Source organism: Caenorhabditis remanei, chromosome V (genome assembly GCF_010183535.1).
Source record: "Caenorhabditis remanei strain PX506 chromosome V, whole genome shotgun sequence".
Lineage (NCBI taxonomy): Eukaryota > Metazoa > Nematoda > Chromadorea > Rhabditida > Rhabditidae > Caenorhabditis > Caenorhabditis remanei.
Genome location: NC_071332.1, coordinates 4509739 through 4530798, shown reverse-complemented (window position 1 = coordinate 4530798; position 21060 = coordinate 4509739). Strand labels below are relative to the sequence as shown.

General features: G+C 37.9%; 4 protein-coding genes across 4 annotated transcripts; 3 read left to right on the top strand and 1 right to left on the bottom strand.

The window, feature by feature from the left end:
* Nucleotides 1-455: 455 nt before the first annotated feature.
* On the top strand, nt 456-1394 carry GCK72_017277 (uncharacterized protein; the record flags this gene model as incomplete). Its single annotated transcript, XM_053731993.1, has 1 exon — nt 456-1394. One exon carries the CDS (start codon nt 456-458, stop codon nt 1392-1394), a length of 939 nt encoding a protein of 312 aa, XP_053580906.1.
* A 1051-nt stretch (nt 1395-2445) lies between these two features.
* Nucleotides 2446-5033, bottom strand: GCK72_017276 (uncharacterized protein; the record flags this gene model as incomplete). The annotated part of the gene is made up of 5 exons (XM_053731992.1): nt 2446-2655; nt 3038-3676; nt 4536-4715; nt 4804-4842; nt 4893-5033. 5 exons carry the CDS (start codon nt 5031-5033, stop codon nt 2446-2448), a joined length of 1209 nt encoding a protein of 402 aa, XP_053580905.1.
* A 7766-nt stretch (nt 5034-12799) lies between these two features.
* Nucleotides 12800-14190, top strand: GCK72_017275 (uncharacterized protein; the record flags this gene model as incomplete). Its single annotated transcript, XM_053731991.1, has 5 exons — nt 12800-12943; nt 13032-13110; nt 13165-13373; nt 13472-13550; nt 13601-14190. The coding sequence occupies 5 exons, from the start codon at nt 12800-12802 to the stop codon at nt 14188-14190; spliced, it is 1101 nt and encodes a 366-aa protein (XP_053580904.1).
* A 2258-nt stretch (nt 14191-16448) lies between these two features.
* GCK72_017274 (uncharacterized protein) lies at nt 16449-19972 on the top strand (the record flags this gene model as incomplete). Its single annotated transcript, XM_053731990.1, has 4 exons — nt 16449-16685; nt 18374-18540; nt 18583-18772; nt 19796-19972. The coding sequence occupies 4 exons, from the start codon at nt 16449-16451 to the stop codon at nt 19970-19972; spliced, it is 771 nt and encodes a 256-aa protein (XP_053580903.1).
* Nucleotides 19973-21060: the final 1088 nt, after the last annotated feature.

The following is a 21060-nucleotide window of genomic DNA, read 5'->3' as shown; positions in this document are numbered from 1 at the left end:
AAAATCCAAGTTTTTCTCATACTTTCCAAAAAATCTTTTTTTAGGTCTAGAGATACGAGTAGAGACAGCATGTTTCCAATACCAAATTTTATGTAGATTCCGAATTTAAAATAAAAAAGCCCGTCTTCTCGTGTCCCTGCCGAGATAAAAACGATTTCATGAAAAAAACCCGAAAATTTCATAAATTTTCAAAATTTTCACTATGAAGGTGTTGAGCTGGAATTTTGTTCTGAACACAAAAAATGCTTAAAATAGTGTCTACATTAATTTCCCGTTTAGATTTCATTCCTAACTCCTTCAGGAAAAATTTTCGAAAAATATCGATTTTTTGATTTTTCTAGGTACCCAGGTGACGGACCTGGCCAAAAAGTACCCCAATTTGCTAAGAACACTTGGTACTATCTTTGATCAAAAGGACTGGCAAATCGGAGATGGTCGACTTTTTTCGGGTGAACATGGGTGATCGAACGAGTCAGAGAGTGCGTCTTATATTCTTTTCAGGAGCTCATATCCAATCTCTAATAAGCCTGGAGGAAATCTGCAATGGATGTGAGAAGTGTTTTAATATTGCCAAGAAGTGCGTCGAGTATGGTCCGTTGAGATTCAGTACACTACAAACTATAACTTATTCAAAGAACTACAATAAACTGCATGTGTCTGATAAACTATTCGAAGACATTGCAGAGTACTGTATCTCTAAGTCAAAAAACAAAGAAGAATGTTTCAAAGAACTGGAGAAAACTATTCTTCCAGTTATTTCTTGTGATACACTTTCTATTTGGATAGATGAGACCAGAGTTTTCCCGGATGGAATGGAAGGTCTTGAGTATGACCATCGTCATATGCCACGAGAAGTTATCGATATCATTCTGAGGAAATGGAGTGTAAAATCTATTCAACTCAATATGATATATTTCACGAGTGAAGGGATGTGCAGTGTCGACTGGTTACAGTATGACTATTTCGCTCGAGTCAGACTGAATGATCCATATTTCAAAACTCAAAAGTCTCCAGATCTAAAGTTCACTCATGTCGATGTGGAAATGTCGGATTCGATCTATTGTGTGAGAGATCTAGGCGTTCGCTATCCAAAATCAGAATCTCCCAGAGGATATGCCAACTTTATTCCAAATATCAGGAGATTATTCCCAACTGACAAAATATCGATGGATCTGTCACATTGGTGTTGTATAGCCAATGATGATATCGAGAAGAAGATGTCGACTATATTGCACGTGGTCTCTATGGAACAACCTCAGAATTTGAGTGTGCATATCAAATTTTTTGTGGAATCAGCAATTGTCAAAATGCTCAACGAGAAGACGAAAAAAGAAGAATTGTTTGGAATTGCTCCGAAATACAATTTCAGAGAACATAGTTTGCAGTGTTATTAAAAATCCTTACCGTTTGAAGTGAAACTAGGTCCGGATGCATTCAATGCGGAGAAATGGATTGGAAGAAGATTTCAAGTTGAGGATACTGTCAATCGATTCAATTTCAGTTTGGATGTTTATATCAAGGAAAAGGATTTGGAAGATGTGTTTAATGAAGAACTGCTACAGGAATATCCCAATTCATTTGTTGGTCTCTTTTACAATTGAAATACTCACATTTGTTTTATTATTCGTTGAGGACTTGAAGTGTCGTTCTATTAAAAAGGTTAATCTATCTATACCGGACAGGGCCGGGAAGAGTGACATAGAAAGTAGAAAGTAGATTTTCTATAATTTTCAGAGATAATCTCACAACTTTTATCCCTTTTTTTTGTATTTTTTGTATAAGTATTTTTACGAAAAGATAAGTATGATAAGTACTTTGTTAAGTAAGATAAAGTAATAGAAGTATTTATGTGATTTATGCTTTCCCAACAATTTTTAGCCGGTTCCAAGCTATCATTAATAAAAACCAGTATGTCCGTTTGTATTTCAAAAAATGACCACATAACGATTTGTCAAGTTTAATATTTACAAGAGGGAAAAAACAACTAATTAGTTATGTTACTTCTGTTTTCAGGGTGGCATTAAGCACCACGTTATATATCAGGTGAGTCGTACCGCTGAAAATGAAAAATAGTGATTCTAGGAAAAGTGTGTCCCAGACCACAAATAGGTATATACTACTTAAAGAAATTTTAAGAGCACGCATTCAAACATCAGAAGTGTTAAATAGAGACATCTACAAAGAACTATTTAAGAAGCATTGGGTATCGAAAGTGCGCTCTACTGATAAACGCGGTCATCGGTGTTACGGTAGGAGGATCACTAAAATTTTCGGACTGCACTACTTTCAAAGATCAACAAGACCCAGAACGAAAACATCAAATTATCAAATTCGTCAAAGCTCCGGTTTTCAGGAGTTTTCCGATTTTTGCACGGCTTATAAGTTGGGTCTGATAGATGTGTCTGGAACAGCGACATAACAGTAAAAATTCATTCATCCAAAACATTAAATTTTCAAAAATTCCCCAAAATTCTCCATATTATAGTCATGCACATCAATCAAGTCCTCCATCATAGCCACCAATTTCAACACGGTCTTCTCGCGGGCTTCTGACTTTTCTTCATTCGAAATTTGAGAATTGTCCAGGAAGGAGATAACCAAGGGGAGCAGTGCCATAGCCATCATTGGGAAGTAGAGGCTATAGGAGTTTTGGAGCTGAGAAAAATAATTTGATGAATATCAACTCCCACTTAACATTTTACTGATATGCAGGTGATTTCACACTTCTGTTCACTATTAACTAGAGAAGGACCTATATCATTGGAAAGCTGAAAAGACGTTGATTCCAAATATACATTCAGTTTTTGCCCTCAAGGTCTGATGTTCGAGAAAAACAAGGTCAAAGTTTGGACCAGTGACACGTTATTACCTTGGTGTCTGTCAGTGGTCTAAATTTGGCCTTGTTTTTCTCGAACACCAGAGTTCGAGGACAAGAACTGAATCTGTATTTGGAATCAGCGTTTTCTCTGCTGTCCAATGATATAGGTCACGCCATAAAACTCCACTCGGAGACCTTTCCTAGTAAGGCCAGAATTACCTCTTCAAAACTGAACAACTCTTTTCCCAATACTTCTTTAAATGTTTCATAGTAAATCTTCAACATCTCATCTCCTCGAACTCTTCTATCCTCCGCACTCAAGCATCCCATCAAAAGTCTCGAAAGATCCATTCCAGGTGGCAATGTTGAAACAGCCTGCCAATCGATAATCGCTTCTAACTTTAGTTTTCCATCTTCTCCGAGACTATGCAACATGTTAGTCTGCCATAAGTCGCCATGATTCAATACCAGTTTGAAGCCAAGAATTTCGGAAATTCTAGTGTACTTTTTGACGAGTTTGTTGTAGTGACGAAGAATTTCAATGGAATTGTCGACAATTTGAAGGTGTTGATCCCCGAAAGAAGATCTCAATGTGTCAAATTGCCTCTCCATTTGTTCATCATCAAAAACTTCTCCGAAGAATAGTTCCAGGTACTCTGGCCCACCAGCAAACTTCTTTTCTTCAGGGCTTAGAGTCTCAGCGAGAGCTGAAAATGTGGCCACGCCTCTAACAAATGGAACAAGTTGATCAGCAGGAATTGAGTCATGCATAGACATTGGGTGGACATTGGGAATGAAGTCGAGAATCAGGAAGCCTTTGAGATCGTTCTCGTCGGAGAACGCTTTCAAGCCGTATACCTGGAAAAATGATAACAAATTGAGGTAACAGAGAAAATCTCGAGCTACATTTTTGTAGTTGAGAACTTTTTAATAGCTATTCAGGCTTTTGAGATAAGAGGGTTCGAAGAAAGGGAGAGAGCGCAGACAGTGAGACACCCTCACTTCTCTGCGTCTCCCCTCTCTCGCTCCCTCACTGTTTTTCTTAAAAGGCGCATACCTCAAAAGCGTGAAAAGCTATCAAAAAGTTGAAAACTACAAAAATGAAGCATTTAATATGATCTACACAGTGAATATAAGTTTGAACATAAATAAAATAGTCTTACGCCCAAATTTTCCTATCACAGATTTTTATCAAAATTTTTCGTTTCGGTGCTATTTAAGTACCTTCCGGACTAAGAGATTAACTTATTAGGCAGTGAGATATAGTGCTAAAAGCTGTAGCAGAAAATTCGCTTTTTCCACTCCAAAACTTAATTTTTATTGAAAAATCGGGTCAAAACGATTAAAAATGTCCGGATTTTTTGGTCTATCTGACAATCTGTGTATCCAGATGTCCGGAATTTAGTTTTACAGCTTCATTTTTGTTGTTTATCACCTTTTGATAGCTTTTCACGCTTTTGAGATATGCGGATTTAAAAATGGAAGCGTTCTTGGAGTATGTAAGAGACGCAGACGACGAGAGTGTCTGACTGTCTGCGCTCTGCTCCTCTTGGTGCGGCTCCTTTGACCTCTCTTATCTCAAAAGCATGAATAGCTATAAAAAATTGTCAACTACAAAAATATAGCGCAAGACTTTTTCTATTTAGTCAATGTAATTTAAAGTTGCTCACTCTAAGGTGTCAGCTTGAAAGGTCTAGATTTGAAAAAAACCCCTTACCTTCGTATACGGTATATCCTTATTATCAAACTTCACTAGAAGCTTATAAGTCTCCACTTCTCGATTATGCACATCTCTTGTGAGCACTCCCAGCTTCTTTAATTTCTCCTCGCTGAATCCATCTTCTCCATCGAATTTCATAACTTTGGAGAGAGCGGCGAAGGCAAGTTGAGAGGAGATCTGGAGACTATGTACTACTTTGATAAGGGACCCTTCGTACCTTTAATGCAAACTTATTCGGGAGCGTCTTAGATTCCTTGGCACCAACCCAATCCGTCTCAATCAACGCGATTTTTGACATGAATCCCTAAACGATTGGAGTTTTCAGAACATTTTCAAAATCTACGGTATCCTCACCTTCATATCACTAATATTAGTCACTCTCCTATTCTCTCCAAACTTTGCATGTGTCCCCAAAGACTCCTGCATAGTCTTCTCGACATCTTCCCAAGTGACATGGGTCTCCAGAATACCATCGGCTGCTTCGTAAAGTGACATTTTTCAAAAAACTGTGGAATCTTGACAGGCTTGTTCTATTATAAAGGCAATTTGGCGAGCAGAAACCACGGAGTCTGCCGTGATTAATTTCCGTGTCAACGTACTGATAACGGTGCATGCGAACATGTCAGTGCCTCCTGGAAAAATATAACTCCTACAATTTCTACAAAATATATTAGCACGGGAGGCTTCTTACAACCACGCTCTACCGAAACCGATGAAGTGTAGTTGAGAGACTCGGAGAAAATGAGGCATTTTTCAAGGGGGTTTCGGTGGAGCGCAGTTGTAAGAACTGTGTCGACAGTCGTGGCCTAGGGTCCGTCAATTCGGCCATCGTGATATTTCTTTACGACAATGACGTCATAGCTGGAAGCGAGTGCAACTGTAATATTTTGGGGAAGTTTTTTCGTTTTTATACCATTTTTTAAATGTTTTCTTTGAACAACAAACAATAATAAGATAGTCAATACTGGTCTTCTGCGAAAAATCACACTAACATGGTATTTTTCCTAAATTTGATATGAAATGGGACCTCCTTCCCAACCAAGTCTCTAAATAATGCATGACGAACTAAGAACAAGAAGCAAAACTATTCCTCACTTTAATGATTGTTTCTCCCACTATTACACTATTTTTCTGGGAGACGAGAGACGCTGAGCAATGCGGATTCACGTGATCTTCTGTTCATTTCCCCTTCTATTTAAAGGAGTTGATTCTTCTGTTTTCTTCGTAGTTTTTGATATGTTCCCTCTTAGCGTCTATTATTTCTGGAATCATCTTTACTATTAACAATCGAAAACTGCTGTATGTTTGTCTGCATGTATATCCTATCTTACCGTCCTCCCTACTGAACCGATTTTTTTTCAAACTAGGGCCAAAAGATCAGAAATTTTGTTTTAATGATGGCCGTCTTTGTCTTTTTTCGAAATTCTCAAAATGACGTCTTCGTTGACGGGAACACTGATAAAGCATATGGGAATCAAAAACGTAAAAGGGGGGAGTCGGCAAAACGTCTATTCTTTTTATATTTTCAAATGTTTTCTTAATTTTGAAACTTGCAAACACGTACCGATTTCATAATTGATTGTTCTTAAATCGTATCTTTGAAAAATCGAGTCTGACTCATTTTCCCAATTCGAATTGTATTTTGCATTGTTTCAAACTGCTTTGCGACGCGACTTCTTCAAGCTCTGCCCACTTCCTTATCAAGGTTGTGTTGACTATAAAACCCTGTCAAAGGGGCGGAGCTAATCGAAATTTGTTTGGGAAAATAAAATATTACTAATTTCTATTTATAAGTTCTTTTCCCTCCCTTCAAATAAATAGCGAATGAAATTCCAATCACACGTGTTTCTGTCCGACTTTCTCTCTCTCTCTACTTTTCTCTTACTATTCCACTATTTTTCTGTGAGACGAGAGACCTAGACATTAACAATAAGCAATGATTAACTATAAGCAATGATGATTTGCGGGATCTTCTGTTCATTTCCCTTCTGTGAGGATCAGAAATATTAGCAATTCTACTACATGTCATTCTATTGATTTGATGACTTCACAAACACAAAATTTGCTCACTCTTAATCGTTATCAGTCTGTCTCTCCTTCTCCAACCATCATTCTCTATTATTTAGAAAGCGGGTTGTCACCAAACTGCAGTCTTTCAATTCGAAACTACTTTTTCCTTTTCTATTCACCCAATCATCCTAAAAACTTTCAGAGAGAGAGAGAGAGAGAGAGAGATCCGTTCAGTTATGCTGTGAAAAACTATCCTGCAGGGTCAATATAAAACGTAGTATAATTTTAACGCATGTCGATTTAACAAAGATTACTGTCGGTATCCTGTGTTTCATAATATTGCAACCATTATATACCAAAGTTAAATAATCTGTGTATTCACCAATTTCTTGCGAACTCTTTCAAAATAGTATAACGACTAGCGTCCCCCGCCTCCCGGCGGGCTCCGCAGTACTCGGCTGCGCCTCGTGCGCGGTGCTTAGCAAGTTTTGTATTAAAAAATTACACTTTTAGAAAACAGCCCGTATCTTTTTATGACGTGGATCAATCTTGAAGCGAACTACACGTTTGGAATCCTGTATTTTTTCTGAATCCGAAGATATCAAAAAATCCTTCGCATCGTCACATTTTAGGAAACAGCCCGTATCTTTTTATGACGTGGATCAATCTTGAAACGAACTACACGTTTGGAATCCTCTATTTTTTCTGAATCCGAAGACATCAAAAAATCCTTCGCATCGTCACATTTTAGGAAACAGCCCGTATCTTTTTATGACGTGGATCAATCTTGAAACGAACTACACGTTTGGAATCCTCTATTTTTTCTGAATCCGAAGATATCAAAAAATCCTTCGCATCGTCACATTTTAGGAAACAGCCCGTATCTTTTTATGACGTGGATCAATCTTGAAACGAACTACACGTTTGGAATCCTCTATTTTTTCTGAATCCGAAGATATCAAAAAATCCTTCGCATCGTCACATTTTAGGAAACAGCCCGTATCTTTTTATGGCGTGGATCAATCTTGAAACGAACTACACGTTTGGAATCCTCTATTTTTTCTGAATCCGAAGATATCAAAAAATCCTTCACATCATCACTTTTTAGAAAACGGCACATAACTTTTTATGACATGGACCAATCCAGAAACGGAACTTCCCATTGATTAATTCCCTAAACTTCACGTTCTAAAGTTGTAAAAACCTTTGCTGAAAGATTTGTTCTATTCGAAAATAACTTCAATACAAAAAGTAAAATAATTCTAAAAAGGTTTAATAATAAACTTTTAAAAAGTCACTCATAAGAAGATTCGAACCATCACCACACCGATTATCACCCCCGCCCTCTTCCACTGCGCCACTTGTGCACAGAAAAACGCGGTTATGGAGAGAATAGAAAAGAGGGGAGCTTCTCGCAGCAGTACAATGACACATACAGTGACAAAATGGTCAGTGTGTTCAAAAAAAATGTCAGTGTAGATTCAGGTTTCTCCACAGAATCGTCCGATATCAATATTTTTTGATCGGACTTTTTGGTTCCATTAGATCTCCAAAAGTTTAGATCGGTGTCAAAAACTCAGAGCGATTCAGTGAATCCAGTTCCCAGGGCAGCGAATGGAAAAAATCCCCACATGACCGAAAAACCACGAAAACCACAAAATCCGGTTTTCTGAAAGTTTTTTCAACTGAACGTATCTTGAATTTTACATAGATCGATAGAGATTTTTTTTCTACACATTTCTTTTTTTTCGGATCCTGAAATTTCTCAAAACTGAGCGAGTTACAGCCGGTCAAAGTTTTGGGCGGAAAAAGGGGGATCGATCAATAATTGCTCATTTTTTGTCTGTTTTTTGAGTATAACTGGAATGCATCATTTCCAATTTGGAATCTGTTTTTTTGGTCACCTCCCCCATGCCAAGTTTCATAACTGTACCAAATTTCAAAGCTTTCGGTTCAATACAACGCAAGATATCGAGAGAAAAGTAAAAAATTCGAGAAAAAAAGTTGTCCCCCATCTTTTATGGCCATAAATCATAATTTTCCTGATTTCCAGATAATTTTTACATGTCTTGATAGCCAGATGTTCAGAGATTTTAAGTCCAAAGAATCCCCCAGAAATGTTCAAAACTGGCGCCGTACGAAGCAGGAAAAGGCAAAAATCGTGAATTTTTCAAGCCATTTTTTTGAGTGAAAAAAGTTGCTCTCACTTTTGTGCTCATAACTTTTCCGCCAATGCTCCAAACCCACCCCCTGGCAGTCGCCACCGGCGCCCCAAGTTTTTGTATCCCCACAAAAAAGAATTTTTTGAAAAAGTTGAGAACAAAGAGAGTTATTAACAAAAATGAGTGCGGACAAAATTATCGACATTTCGTTGGACATTTTTTTTGGACAAACTCCGCCCATTCCAAATCGGCACGCTCATACTTACGCGATTTAAGAAGAGGGGCCGACTAGCGTCCCCCGCCTCCCGGCGGGCTCCGCTAAAAGGGGCTTCGCCCCTTGCGCAGTGCCGAGCAAGCTTTGAATTTTTGTTCTACGATCATTTTGAAGCAAGTTATCAGCGTTTTTCTTTTTAAAGTGACCCAAACAAGCAGTAAGTGAAGAGCTTTCGAATGATAGTAAGATGAAGGTTCTACGACAATTTTGAGCCAAGTTAGAAAAAAACAAAAAAATTAGACCAGCCAGAAACTCGAACCAAAAACCTCCCCAGCGGCGCACCACAACACTGCCACTGAGCCACACACTCGCTGGTGTGTATCCACCCAGATGGCGTTTAAGTGGTGGGAAGAGGCACGCTTGCTTCGACTCGACCAGTTGTCTCCTTTCAAAAATGTTCTTCAAAGTTTGGGACTCTATAACTCGAGTCAAAATCAATATTTTTTAAATCTGTTTTTTTCTCCCCCTAGATAATTTTCTTGGCTAACACATATCAAAAAACCGTATTAGCTGGACAAACGACACTCCAGAGCTAAGCGATATAAGCGAAAAACACGTTTTCTCCACAGCTCAGCTCCCACTGGACCGTTTTGGCTGAAACTTGATATTCCATTAGATAATTCCGATTTGACCATCATATCAAAAAATCAAAACAACTTTAGTACAAAAATTTTTCAGGACAGCCAAAACTGTCCGGTGGAGGCCGACTACAGCAAGGCGTTTTTTTCTATTTTTCTTCAGACGACCGGCCGTACCGAGCGGGGGGTGATTCAAATTATAAATTTGACGTGAAAAAGTGATTTCTCGTCTAATTTTACGTCTAGTTACCAATTTATATGAAAAAATATCGGGTAGAACTCGAGATAATCGAGGTAAAGCAAAAAAACCGAAAAATCAAAAAACCGAAAAATCTCTCAAAATAAAAAGTTGCCTCCATTCTATCGATTATAACTCGTTTAGAAGTATGGAATCTCAAAAAGGGGGTTCTTAATAAAAGGTAAAAAAATAAAATTCCTATCTTTTAAAAAAATAAAATCAAAATTTCATCGAGAATTCGGAAAGTTATGAATGGCTCAAGATGCGGACAAAAAAATCGACATTTTTTGTCGTTTTTTTTGCCGAATTTTGAGCAGAACTCTGCTCTTTTTCACTCCAGGAAAATGGAATTTGGCAAAAAGCAAGAAAAAGTTATTAGCTAAGCAGCTAAAAAAAAATTATCAAAAAATATAAAGTTTGAACAAAGTTGCACGAGGCAAAGCAAAAAAACTTTTTTGGACACATTTTTAAGCCCCGCCCACTTTTTTTGGCCCAGCCATACCTACTACCCATTGGGAAAGAAGGTGGTGGACTAGCTTCCCCCGCCTGCCGGCGGGCTCCGCTAGGTGGGGCTTCGCCCCACGCGCAGTGCCCAGCAAGCTTTAAAATCTGGAAGCTCTACGACCATTTTGAAGCAAGTTACGAGCAATTTTCTATTTTATGTGACCCAAGCAAAGAGGAGTTCATTAGCTTTCGAATGGTAGTAAAACCAAATCTGTACGACAATTTTGAGCCGAGTTATAAAGATTTGAAGTTTAGAGGCTGGGGCGCCGCGAGGCGCAAAGTTTCTGAAGTTTATCAGTGGGCTGGTGGGGACACATCTGAGTGCCATTATGGCGATACAGTAAATCTACCACCCTGTGGGGACACATGTAACGTTATGGTGAGAAGGTGAGATCCTGGGTGAGAATCCACCCTTCTAACGAGTCAAGCGACATCAGGTGACGGATATCTGAATCCCGGGTCAGAATCCACCCTTCTAAGGTGTCAAAGGACATCAGGTGACGGATACCTGAATCCTGGGTCAGAATCCACCATTCTAAGAAATCAAGCGACATCAGGTGACGGATATCTGAATCCCGGGTCAGAATCCACCCTTCTAACGAGTCAAAGGACATCAGGTAACGGATAGTTGAATTCCGGGTCAGAATCCACCCTTCTAACGAGTCAAAGGACATCAGGTAACGGATATCTGAATCCTGGATCAGAATCCACCCTTTCCCTTTGTCGCTCAAACAGTTTGCAAGAAAAAGTAGGTCAAAAGTTCATCAACGGTCATGACCCCTACCTTTTCCCCTTCCCAGAACAACCAAAATTCAAATATTCTTCCCATATCCAAGATGAGAATGCCGATAAGAGTGCCGAAGGGCAGTGGGTCAGGTCACCCTCCCACAGAAAAAACGCAAATACGGCCTATTTGCACTTTGAAGCGAATTATGGCGATTTGAAAGTTTGAGCCACTGTATCTCGGCTCAAAATCAATATTTTTTGAAAATCTTTATTTTATCTATTAGATAATTTCAAAAACAATAACATATCCAAAATTCAGAACAATTCCACCAAAACCACCTAAGAAAAAAGGGGCAAACGCGCCCCAGCTCGAAAACCCAGTGCAAAAGCTGTTTTCTCCACAGCTCAGCTCCCACCGGGCCGATTTGGCTGAAACTTATATATTCCATTAGATAATTCCGAGGTGACCAACATATCAAAAAAACAACACTTTTTTAGTGGAAAATTTTTTCAGTGCGAGCCAAAAACCCCCAAAAAACCGGAAAAAAACGATTCCTGAAAATTTTTTTCACTAAAAGTATTACAAATTGTATATCAGTTTGTTCAGATTTTTATCCTACATCATATATTTTTGTCAGAACCAAAAAATTCCAAAAACTACGCGCGCTACAGGCGCCGGAAGAAATCCGGGGAATTTCGGGTTACTGTAGTTTTTTTTGGTTTCCCCGCAGACCACCGGCCGTAGCGGGCGGGGGGTGTCTCAAAACACAATTCTGACGTGAAAAAGTGATTACCCGTTCACTTTTACATATATATACCAAGTTTCAAAAAGATCTGTTGAACAGAACTCGAGATCTAAAGAAGAAAAGGGAAAAAATCGGAAAATTTCAAAATTTTCACTTTTTTTTTACTTTCCGCTCTGTAAAATTTTTTCGAAAAGAGGTATCGGGATAATTTTTTTTTCTCCATTTAGCCACGTTTTTCCCCTATGTAGTCATATAAAAATCATGATTTATCATTCAAAACTAAGCCCACAACAAAAATCGAAAGTCAAAAAAACACTAAAAAACACAAACTTTTCAAGCCAAAAAAAATGACTTTCACTTATCACTTCACCACTCAGTTGTCAGTAAAGATATCACTACCAAATTTTCCAGGAATGACGGGACAGTGAAGCCCGAATAGCCCAAAAAAGAATTAGGTGAAAATCTGAAAAACGGCCAGAGTTATTAATGGTCAAACAAGCGTGACAAAATTTTAACGCGCGGGCAAAAAATTTTAACGCGTGCGCCTTAAAAAAGTACCACCCCATACCTAGATGGGTTAGAGGGAGAAGTGGGCAGACTCAGAGAAAGAAGTGGGCAGAAAATATATATTATTATCTACACTTCTTATCAATTGATTGCTTAAAAAGTAAACTTTGTAGCCATTCTGTAATCCGTTCCGATTTACATTACCATATACACCTTACCTTTTGCTTCAAAAATGCTTCGTCTAAATACTCTTTTTTTTTCTTTTTTTTAATACTCTTTTTTTTGTTATCCTTTAATCTTACTTCTGTTTTGCAGAAAGAAACAAAACGAGTTGGCGGAGGGAATATGACCATAGTTAACACAACGGAGTGTATCATTTGTTACAATGAATATGGTGAGATGGCTTTTTTACTTTTAAAATTGGAAAAATATTGATATTTAATTACAGATACTGATTCTCGAAAACCTTGCACCGGAACATGTGGTCACTCAATTTGTGAAAGTTGCAAACATCAGATGGTCTCTTCAAAATGTCCGCAGTGCAACCGAGAAGAGGCTTTCGCAATTACCACCATCAATTATCAGCTTTTGGAACTAATTAAGCACTTTAATAGCATGAAAGAGGGCGGATCTTCGTCAGGACAAACGTTATTAGACGATGTAAGAATAACCTTGATTTTATAAAATCCAGAAACTATTCAAACCTAACTGACTGTGCCTTGGGATCTTAATTTTTTTTGTTTTCCAGAAAGAAACAAAGCGGGTTGTTGAAGTAAATATGGATATCGTTAACACAACGGAGTGTATCATTTGTTACAATGAATATGGTGAGATGGCTTTTTTACTTTTAAAATTGGAAAAATATTGATATTTAATTACAGATACTGATTCTCGAAAACCCTGCATCGGAACATGTGGCCACTCAATTTGTGAAAGTTGTAAACATCAGATCTCTTCAAAATGTCCGCAGTGCAACCGAGAAGAAGCTTTCGCAATTACCACCATCAATTACCAACTTTTGGAACTAATTAAGCACTTTAATAGCATGAAAGAGGGCGGATCTTTGTCAGGACAAACGTTATTAGACGATGTAAGATTAACCTTGATTTTATAAAATCCAGAAACTATTTTTATAAAATCCAGAAACTGACTGTGCCTTGGGATCTTAATTTTTGTTTTGTTTTGCAGAAAGAAACAAAGCGGGTTGTTGAAGTAAATATGGATATCGTTAACACAACGGAGTGTATCATTTGTTATCATGAATATGGTAAGGTAGCTTTATACTTTTAAAATTGGAAAAGAGCACCTGAATTACAGATAATTCTCGAAGACCTTGTTTCGGAACATGTGGCCATTCGATTTGTGGAAGTTGTGAATATGAGATGGTCTCTTCAAAATGCCCGTTGTGCGACCAAGAAAAAGCTTTTGCAATTACCACTATCAATTATCTAGCTTTGGACATAATTGAGGGCTTCAAGAACATGCAAGCGGACGATTCATCCAATTTTCAGGTTATCGACGAAGGAATATGTAGTGAATGTACATTAAGGTGTCGAAAACGTCGTATTTGTATCCCGTGTGCAGAGAAAGCAGGAGTATTGAAACAAGACGGAGTGAAAAACGAGATTGTCTTGAATATCGAGAATGCTGATGTAGGAGCTGCTCTGCGGAAAGCCAAGACAATCGCAATTTGTGCAGATTGTGCACTTGATGGAGTTCAACACTATGGCCATAAAACCATGCAATTGACTGTTTTGAGAAACAATTTGGATGATAAGATTCATCATAAAGGTCACACAGCTCACCAGTCCACAGTTTTGCAATCGAATATTGCAGACCGAGACACGGCTAGTTTAAGAGGAAGAATAGATCTGAAGGTTTCCGGAGAAAGCTTGGAACAAATTTAAAAAAAAATCATATAATTGCCTTTCTTTTACTATTCTGCATACTTGCAAACTGGGACGACACATAACTCGCTTCAAACTCATTATTATGAGGTAAAAAATATACCAAAATGTAGATCTCGGCGAGTTCTATGTCTGTGACTTACTACGAGCCGGATGGTTGTCCGTTAATATGTCACGGGCCGGGAAAAAGTGGCAAAAGAGCCATTCTTGCCCGGCCCGCGGCACAATAACGAGTAGCCACCCGGCCCGTAGTAGGTCTTGGATTTAGAACTCGTCGAGATCTACAATTTGACATATTTTTCAGCTCATAATATTGAGTTTGAAGTGAGTTAGGCCAGTGTCGGCCAGGTTTGCAAGTATGCTATTCCGTATTGGAATACTATTACCAACAATGTTAATTCCTTTCTCCCCCCCCCCCCCCCCTCATAATTTATCATTTTTCTTTTCTCCTTCCTAGTTGTATCATGTCTCAGTTTTTAGCTTTTTAGCATTCCCCCACTCCGGCCTTCTTTTGCCACATATCCCTATTGATATCATTTTCGTTACATAGTTTTAGTGTCAGTTTATGTTTCCTTCTCCGTTGTTCTATGCCTTCAGTTTTCGAAGGACATGTTCAATTCTTCTTTGTATGTTGTTAGTTCTTTATTCTTATTTAAATAAATAAATAAATAAATAAGGACTAACCGGTTTGCAGCTAATAAACTGATCGTAACAAGATGAACTCTAGGAGTCATCGAGGGAAGACAACTTCTGACGGATTGTCCTTCCTTTTATTCACAATGATATCCAGATCCTTATGGTAAGGTCAGGAAGACACGCCCAGACTTAGTATTGGTTTTAGCACAGAAGGTTAGAATGCAGTTTATTATTATTTCTTCGTTTTTGAGTAGATTATGGTGAATTTTGTGTAAGTCACTGGCAATGGACCAGGCTTAATACTCTAGGGCGTGAATGAAAGTTAATTCCACAACAAGAAACTCGTATTCCGAAAGAAATTAAGGATGGACCTGCCTAAAAGTCTTTATACAGTACCGCCCAAAACATTATCAACTTTGGCAGTTTTCATCTGAAAATGACCAACTTTGAGAGTGTGTTATTGTAATTCTGATTGTCACACCAAAAATATTTTTAATGGATCATACAGATCAAGAGTAGAACTCCATTATTGTAGTTGACAACTTTTTTGTACGGACACTCCCTAGCAAGTTACATATTGACTCAAATCAATCAATTTCAGTGCAAAATAGTGCGATTTTTGAGCTCTCGTCTTAAAATCAGCATAACTCTCTAGGAAGTGTTTGTACAAAAAAGTTGTCAACTACAAAAATGGAGTTCTACGTTCAATCTATATGATTCATTAAAAATGTTCTTGGTGTGACAATCAGAATTGCTATGGCACACTCTCAAAGTTGGTAATTTTCCACTGAAAACAGCCAAAGTTGATACGTTTTTGTCCGGTACTGTATATCTAACTGACTGCCTTCATTCTCCATATAGCCTAAATACAACTCTATGTAGAGAAAAAGAGGGAAAACCCAAGTGTAGGCTATTCAGATTCATATCGTGCTGTGATGAGTGACCTTCACCCGCAGTGACCACCGAGAGGAGATGGCTACGGACCTTTTTATTGCACTATCCTCTTTCTCCGTTCCATTATTCCTTTCCTAACGGTGTGTTTCATGAGCGTATTATTGGCGTGCTTCCAATTTTCAGGGCTCTGCGACATTTCTCAACTGCGACATTCCGCAACTCACGTATGTTTCGCAACTACGGCATTTCGCAACTGCGACGTTTCGCAACTACACCGCATTTGCATATATGGGTCAGTTGAAAATGTTGACTGTACCGAATGGTCTAGGAACATATTTGAAAACAATTAAATAGGAGAAAAACTTGTCTGACCCGTTTTCTGACAAAACTACTCTAAACTATTGCTAGTTCTATAGTTGCGAAACGTCGTAGTTGCGAAGTGTCGCATTTGCGAAGCCTACATGAGTTGCGAAATGTCGCGGAGCCATTTTCAGCTGGTTCAATTTTGAGTATGTGACACTTTGACTGTCACATGAGCTCAATTGTTAGTCAGGTTGTAGATATCTGTGATTGACAACTGATTTGTACCGGCGGTCCCTGGTGAGGTGCAGACATGCTGGTATAAAGTGGCCTGGGTTGGTTTGACAATTGATTCGTCCTATCTATTATTCCATCTTGCTATTTTATACAATCCTTATTTTGTTATATTTATTTTTCAGAACAATACAATGACTATTGCCATCTCACTAAACCAGTCTAAAGAGCTCTCCCCACAAGAATCTAAAGAAGAGAATTTACGAAGATATTATTCGTTTACCTACTTCCACAGTGAACTATCTTGGAAAATTAAAGTTGGTTTGAAAGTATCGGAAAAAGAATTGGATATGCTGAAGAAGAAACTCACTGCTGAATGGAAAAAGAAGCAATATGACGTTTGTGAAAAACCAGTGGAACTTTTTTCATTTGTAAGTTTTTGCCGTTACTGAAATACATTTTTATCATTTTGAAGCCTAGGAGCTCAAATTTTGAGGACAAATACAAAAATGCTTCGATTAAAACTCATTTTTAAGGGAAAATAAAGTTATTATCTCAAAAATTGAAAAAAAAATTTGAAAACTTCAGTAGATATTTTTGGTAGCTTTTCTTCAAATTCTGTTTTTTACTGATAGAGTTAGAATCTTGAGCTATTGGATTGGAGTACTATCGGATTGTATCAGTGTGTCGGACGTGTAACCTGTGGGCTTATAGTACTCAGGGAATTTTAAGCGAGGGTTTGGCGCCTTGCCGGCATTTTGCCTCTATTTTCGGCGAATAGCCCTCACTTTGGGCAGGTTGCCCACTGGGCGAGGGTTGGGCAAGAGTTGGGCAAGGGTGGGGTGGAAGAAGTGGGGGTGTGCGTGAGGATGGAGTAGGGCAAGTTGCCCATTTGTAGGGCAATTCGCCCACTTTATAAACATGCGCTCTACTGCACTCTAAAAATCATCAAATTTTTTGCTGCGTCATTTATTATTTTAATTTATTCGTTTAAATACACTATTCTATCAAATGCATGTTTTTAAAATACCAGAAAAGATGCTATTCGAAAGCAAAGGAGATATTCGTAAGTGAAAAAAACTTATTAATTCAGAAGAAAATAATTTGGGACTTCAGAACACTTGTTCGATGGAAATAAAAACCGTCTATCTACGGAACTTCTAACCGCCAGCTATTGATCTGATTGCCAGCACTTCGACTTTCTGATGCTAGCCACATGGAGTTGACTCATTCAAGTAAGTTATCTTATAGTGGACACGACAGCTCATGATTCGACGTCTCCCTTCGCTAAACCGTCTCTTAATACAAGTGTTATGATGAAAAGCGAAATCTTTTCGAAGACGAGGATCACTGCTGCTACTAACGAATTCTACTATTATAAATATCATTTCAGGTCATTCGCCGAAAACTTCTCGTTATTATGAAACGTCGAAACACCTCCTGCCAACAGTTCTCTCCACTACTCATATATAACTTGTTTCCTTCTAACCCTTTCTTCGTTCACCAACTCTTCTCACATTCATATTTTTGATTTTGATTTTGTAATTTTGAACAAATTAATAAATGCTGATTAAATCCATAAATTTTCTTCTGTTTTTCACTAAATGAATATATTGCGACGAGGGGAGCAAGCGAAGCGCACGCTAGAAACAACATGAAATGGGCAATTCGCCCTCGATTTGGGCGGCCTTGCCGCCATCGTGGTGGCAAGCCTGCCCAATTGGTGGGCAAATCGCCCAAAACGGTGGGCGAATTGCCCAAAATTCCCTGAGTACCATAAAGAATGCGACATTTGCAGTTTTTAGTTGAAAATGGTCAACTTTGTGAGTGTGAAACGGCCTCCCTGATAGTTTCACAATATCGATTGTTAATGGAGTGTATAGATCACAAGTAGAGCTTCATTTTTGTAGTTGACAACTTTTTCGTACAAGTACACCCTATGAAGTTACAGGCCATCTATGTCACACTCACAAAGTTGATCATTTTCATGCTCAAACAACTTAGGCATTGTCTCTTGAAATGTGAATATCTTGAACTAATGAAGCGTTTTATGATGACAGCAAAAATGAGTTACCTTTCCTAAATTCAAAAATACTCAATGGAAAATAATTACTTTCAGAAATTGGTACTAACATTTATAATAATGGTATTATGTGCTTTCGTATCGAAAGATATTCTGGACATGGCAAGACTGGACTTCTGGACTCGTTGTATTTTCGGAATTGAGTCTGTTTTGTTTCTAGTCATTGTTCGACACTATGATGTCAACGCAGACAAATCAAGTAGGTTTTAGGGTGATTTAGGAAGATAATCTATAATTTATTCCAGATCTGAATGTGAATCTGAAAAGAAAATGTTAGAAGAAGATATTGAGAACGGATGCAACACTCGGTTTTATTTTGATTCACATAACAAGTCCGACAAAGAGCAACTGATGATACTCAAGAATTTGTATTCCCAAGAAGTTGAGCCTTTAAATGAGAAGATTCGATTATTGCGCAATCAAACATCCGTCTGGGTACGTTTTTAAAGCAAATAGAGTTACGGTGTTGTCCTATCCGTATGATACAAAATAGAACTGGGACGAATTAGAAAACTATGGATAACTTCATTTTGGGATTATTTTAGTGCGCGTCATAAATATAGCGAACCTTCAAATGTTGCGTTTCTGGGATTCCCGCAATCGGCATGAGGAAACGATTGATGCCATTTGAGCAGGCGTCTTACTAGGGAAGGTCAGTTTGGAGTTATAGAATGTGACCTATATCATTGAAAGGCTGAGAAAAAGATGGTTCCAAATATATATTCGATTTTTGTCTTCAAGCCCTGTTATTCAAGAAAAACGAAGTCAAAGTTTCGGAAAGTTGAGAATTATTAATTTTTTAGGCTTAAGGCTTGAGGCCTGAGGCTCCAAGTAGTGGTTGCACCAAAAGCACAAATTGTGTTTACCTGTCTGTCGGTATGTCCGAATGTCTGCATGTCCGAAAATCCAAAAATTTATCTATGTTTTCAGAAAGTTACAGAAATTTGAACATTGCAAAACATTTGCCGAATTTTGGCCTCATTTTTCTCGAAAACCAGACATCGAGGGCAAAACCTGAATGTATATTTGGAACCACCGTTTTCTCAGCTTTCCAATGATTTTGGCCACTTCCTATAACTCCACACTGACTCCATGACCTTCCCTAGTTGGAAAACCTGTGAGCATAAGAACACACAGGGTCATTTGAAATTCAAATTATTTTTTAATTTTCCCACAAAACCGGAAGTCTAGTGAAGTGCGATTGCACACGACTTGGCAAGTTGCCAATTGAGTCGTCGCTCAGCCAAATCGTGTGTTTGTAACATGGACGAACAATAGGGAGTTAAATTAAAACTAAGTCAGCGACCACTAATTATAATTAATTCCATCTAATTATTCGGTTTCCAGGGCTCCCAGTCACAACATTTCAGAAAATCTGTGACAGATTAGAGGACATGATTTGAAACTTTCAACAAAAAAATGAAATTCTGGTTTCAAAGTGTACATATTCATTTTCAGACAATGTTCTTAGCATCTGTGGTCATTTTACATTATTGGTATTGTGCTGCTAAACTCGTGATAAAAGCAATGACAACCGGCAGTAACGAAGGCATTGAGCTTGCGAAAAGGAGTGTCGTCCAAGCCATTACTGGCACTCTCCACATGTTGGTCATTGCCTGGATATCAAGACAGTAGATTTTTTATAACTTTCTGAGATAGTCTTTTAAATTTTATCCTTTTTTTGTACTGTATATAACCAATTGTTCTGTGCAACATGCATAGTTGCCAAAAGCTGGAAATCGGCGTTGAAATTCTTTGTTAATTATTTCTACAAAAAAGAGATCTACATACCATATAAAGCAGTTGAAATTACGAAAGTTCATAAAATCTTACTAGGGTAGGTCATTGACGCAGTTTGGAGTTATTGGACATGACTTGTTCCATTAAAAAGCTGAAAAAATGCTGATTGTAAATATATATTCAGTTTTCGTCCTCGAGGTTTGGTAGTCAAGAAAAACGAGGTCAAAGTTATGAAACATGACTAGACGTATTTAGCAAGTTTTTATATGCTGGAACCGTTCGGCTTAAGTTTTAGAGAAGTTGTGGGCATCTGAACTTTTAGCTAGTCGGGAAAATTAAAATTTTTCGAACATGTATCATTTCTTGTAGACTTCACGAAAGAAGTTCTGATTTCAGAATTAGATACTAATAATTTATATATATATACAGTGTTCATTCGGTTCCATTCAAAAGTTTCATCTTTGTTGTGACAACTCGTTGACCCCCAAATTTTTTTCTGGAAAAAATATTTTAATTGATTTGTTCTTTTTTCTCAAGTTGAAAAATCAAACATTAGTGGATGAATAAAAAATGCTGCATTGCACACAAGAAGATTGATTTAAAAAATGTTAAAGAAATCTTTTATTTTTCTAAAAATCTAATTTTCAAGAAAACCAGTCATGTCACAAGAAAAGCCTTCAAGGTTGAATTTTTCCATGTGAAACAGCTTAACCATATAAAAAGTTGGAGAACTCATAACTCGGCTGGCAGACACATTTAGCAGGTTTTGACTGCAGAAATGGACTCCTCGTGGTCGAAAATACCTATGACCAAATATAAATAGATCGTTTGAAAGTGGCGTCTCCAAAGACTTTCCTTGTCATGCTGATAGGGCTTCATTTCAGTAGTTGACAACTTTTTGTACGAGCGGTCTATACGATAAAGTTTTGGAGATATGATAAATAGAAGTTAGGCTACCGAGGAAGAGGAGACGAATAGAAGGA